At 43.8% G+C, this 4,002-nt stretch overlaps 1 protein-coding gene across 1 annotated transcript; it reads left to right on the forward strand.

The window, feature by feature from the left end:
* Positions 1-722: 722 nt before the first annotated feature.
* Positions 723-3,014, forward strand: LOC101650695 (regenerating islet-derived protein 3-alpha-like). Its single transcript, XM_004713848.1, has 5 exons — positions 723-786; positions 1,505-1,623; positions 1,827-1,964; positions 2,568-2,694; positions 2,947-3,014. The coding sequence occupies exons 1-5, from the start codon at positions 723-725 to the stop codon at positions 3,012-3,014; spliced, it is 516 nt and encodes a 171-aa protein (XP_004713905.1).
* The last annotated feature ends 988 nt before the right edge of the window (positions 3,015-4,002 follow it).

A 4,002-nucleotide genomic window follows, 5' to 3' on the forward strand; every position in this document is an offset into this window, starting at 1 on the left:
GCAAAGTTCCTGGTGTCTACTGGTAATAGTCTCCTCCCTATGCCAGGAATTTCCTTGAATACCTGCCAAGTCCTGCCAGATAACTCTTGTGTCACCAAACCTTCCTGGCATTAACGTCATTGTTATTCCCTTATATCCTCCTATAAAAACCCTGGCTTAACTAACCTGACAAAACCTCCCCAACCCCTGCAATTACAAGTGAGTCAAAGCTGCAGGCAGAGGAAACCCCAATCTGGGATTTTCCCTCACACTCTATGCAACTGCTATGGGAGAATACCACACCCTATAGAAGGTCAAAGTTCAGACTCAGCAAAGGGCTGTCTCAGGGACCTCAGGGACACAGATTCCCTAATTCTTGCCAGACTATAGAAAGGAATGACCATCTCCAGCAATCTCAGTGCCATCAAATTGATTCAGACATATATTCACTCTATGGGAAACAGTAAAAGTACCCCTGTGGGTTTCTGACTTGATGAACCTTTAGAGGAGCACAAAGCCTCATCATGTTCCCTCAGAGCAGATGATGAGTTCCACAGGCTACCTTGTGGTTAGCAACCAGGTGACCCCTGTGCTACCAGAGGCCTGGACCGTCCATTTACTTCCCAGGACTAGAAGGAAAAGAAATGTAGTAAGACAGGAATGCCGCTGCAAGCGCTCCCTCATCAACCTTCCTCTCACGATTTCTGATTGCTTCCTGACACTCAGGCATGAAGGCGTCTTCCATGGCTTTCTCCAGAATGTTCTGGACACTACTCTCCTGCCTGATGCTCCTATCCAAGGTCCAAGGTAAGATTCTTCTCATTAGCACTGGTGAAGCTTCAATGCCAAGTGGAAGAGAAAGTTGCCTGTGTGATACACATTGTAGTGCTAAGGGATGGTCCCAAATAATCAAACAGCCTAGAATTCCCTCATCATTACTACTTCAAAAGCCAAACTCTCTGCCGTCAAGTAAATTCTGACTCAGAATGACTCTACCAGACAGGATAGCTCTGCCCCTGTAAGTTTCCAAGACTTTAAGTTTTTATGGAAGGCAGAAAGCCTCATCTTTCTTCCTTGGAGCAGCTGGTGGTTTTGAACTGCTGGATATGCAGTTATAAGCTCAAGGTGTGACTACTATACAACCAGAGTCACTATAAAACCAGCCCAATGAATTAGAGTGAGTGAATTCTAATGGAATATATGATTTTCCATTTTGCCAGTGGACATCAATGAATGATAGGATGCTAAAAGATAAAATACAGAGTCCATTTTGAGTTATGTAAAGGGGCCAGCATAGGAAGAGTGATTCCATTGAGCTGTGAAGAAGTGAGTGGGGAGGCAGAAAGAAGGGATATGGTACAAGAGCCAGAGGAAGGACTTTCAGAACAAAAGGCGATGAACAAAAGTGAGAGGTGGTCAGGAGTGATTGTCACTCCTCATGCACTGGCCACATGTATATACCTTTCCAATCTCCAAAGTTCACTTCATTATGTTCCTCTCCTTTACTTTCTCTCCACCCTTCTAGCTGAAGACCCCCAGAGGGAGCTGCCCTCAGCCCGGATCAGCTGCCCCAGAGGCTCCAAGGCTTATGGTTCTTACTGTTATGCTTTGTTCCTGGCGCCCAAATCCTGGATGGATGCAGATGTATGTAGTGTTATGGAAAGATAGGGGTCACAGGGCTAAGTACCTGGGCAAACAGAGGAGGGAGGGGCACCCTTCCAGTCAACAGACTTGCTTGAATTTTTGTGCACCTATCTCTCCCACATGCCACCTTGCTCACCGACCATTTCCCTGTACCTCCTGCAGTAAAATTTCACTTCCGTTTCTGTCTCTCCATCCCCACGCAGATAGCCTGCCAGAAGCGGTCCTCAGGACACCTGGTCTCTGTGCTAGGGGCAACGGAAGGGTCTTTTGTTGCCTCCTTGGTGAAGAGCATTTCAACCAGCTATGCAAACATCTGGATTGGAATTCATGACCCCACACTGGTATGATTGCATTCTTTCCTTTCTTTTTCTCAAAATTGATGCTGCTTTATGGACTGTTGTCTGTTCACTGTGTCTGCTCAGGAAGTTCTGCACGGAGTGCTAGAGCTCAGTGATCCTGGGGCACCTTGGTGGGAAGGGAAGGACAGCGAGTGAGGCCAGGGGATAGTTGAGTGCTGTGGAGGTTGTGTTCTAAAGCTGAAACTAACTGCATCATTTTAAGCTTTTTATATAATACAGGAGGCTTCATAATTTAGTTCGTTTGAATTTCACAGACCTGTGTAAACTGTGCGCACGGAGTCCTAAATGACTATCTCTTTGTCTCTTGCAGAATTTCAATAGTTTTAGGGCTCTTAGCATAAACAATAGCAATGTACCACTATCTGTTAACCAATGACATACACTTAGGATTATTCTGCTAGCTGTGGCTTTGGGATTTTTCAAAGCAGCAAGTAGTTCAGAGCGTGCTTTATAGAATAGATGGTCCTGGAAAAGAAAACCAGTTCCCTAGTATGGGCGTGGGGATCAGAAATTCCAACCAGGGGAATTATGTAAAGAGAGCTATACAAGCCATTCTCTCACCCGCCTCCTTTCTTCACTGTGTAGGGCTTGCAACCCAATGCCGGAGGCTGGGAGTGGAGTAACGGAGACGTGCTACATTACTTGTCTTGGGAGAGAGATCCTGCCACAGTCTCAAATTCTGGCCACTGTGGGGCAGTGTCCCGAACCACAGGTAATAAACATAGAAGCCACTCTGCTCCTTTTCACTACTACCTGGATCTAATCTTCAGAAAATGTTCTAAGCAAATAAATCCAGTGCTGTGGGTTTTCTTCTCCCATCACATTTCACTCCCTTCTTGGTGTCTCAGCTTGCAGAGAGATGCTTGTAAGCACGGGGGTTAAATTCTAGACTAGAATTTGTAGTGCTGCCCTATTGAAGTCACAGCCTTCAATAGCTTCATCCACTTCTCGGCTCCCCCTTCAGGATTCCTCAAATGGAGAGACTATGACTGCAGCCAGAGGTTGCCCTATGTTTGCAAGTTTAAGGGCTAAGAGGGAGAGAACGAGAGCAGCTGGGACTGGTGGAGTCCTCATGGACTTGATATTAAGAGTGTGAAGACCTACCAAGGAAGCGAATATTCTCTTCCACATCTTCAACTTGATCCTTCCTTCTTGTCCTCTCTTCTCAACTCTCTTCCCTACCTATATCTTAGAGCTTTCTGCGTGATTCGTGGTCTAGGACTTAAGAGAGAAATAATAAAACTTTATTCTACCTTTTGTTTTTTTTTGTTTGGGTTTGTTTATTTGTTTGCTTTTGTTTTATTAGCCAGATCTTAAGGAAGAAAAATGGCTGGAGAATGATTCACGATCCATCTAATTTACTTCAGATCTTGGGAAAATGACAAAAAAAATCCTTACCCAGTATATTTCATATGAGCATATGACAGCTGCACACAGAGGATTGGGGTTTGGGCAGACATTTTATACTACACACCTTATACATTTCCCAATCCTGCTCTGATGGTCTGATTGGTTTCTCATGTTTAGAATATGACTTCTTAACCTTACTGGGGTTAAAAACAAATTTGTTGTTTTCTCCATTTTCCAATTCTCTTTGGACTACAAATATTAATTATTTGGAATTCCAGTATGAACTGTGATATATGAAGCTCTTGAAGGTTTTCACTCACTTCCTTAAAAGAGTAAAAAGTTTGAATGAAATGAAAACCCACAACTCTCCTCCTGTTCATGAGATAACTTAGTTACAAGGTAAAAACCCTAATCTTTGCAAAGGTACGTGATTATGGACGGTCCCAGCTTAAAGCTGCTAACCCGAAACAAAAGCCTCTAAAGTAGCACATTGTTAAGAATGTAGAAAAATAATTTGCCAAATATGTGCAGGTTGAGATTAGATTAGTTTTAAGGGCAATAAATCCCAGGAGTACATAGTATTAGGGAGGTTAACACCAGTTTGTGAGTTTTACCTTATGAGTCCTCATAGTGAAGAGACAAGAAAGGTCCTCTCATGATTCCTTTCAGG

This window comes from Echinops telfairi, unplaced genomic scaffold (assembly GCF_000313985.2).
Source record: "Echinops telfairi isolate 266 unplaced genomic scaffold, ASM31398v2 ScPeMD7_7467;HRSCAF=8505_1, whole genome shotgun sequence".
In the NCBI taxonomy this organism is placed as follows: Eukaryota; Metazoa; Chordata; class Mammalia; order Afrosoricida; family Tenrecidae; genus Echinops; species Echinops telfairi.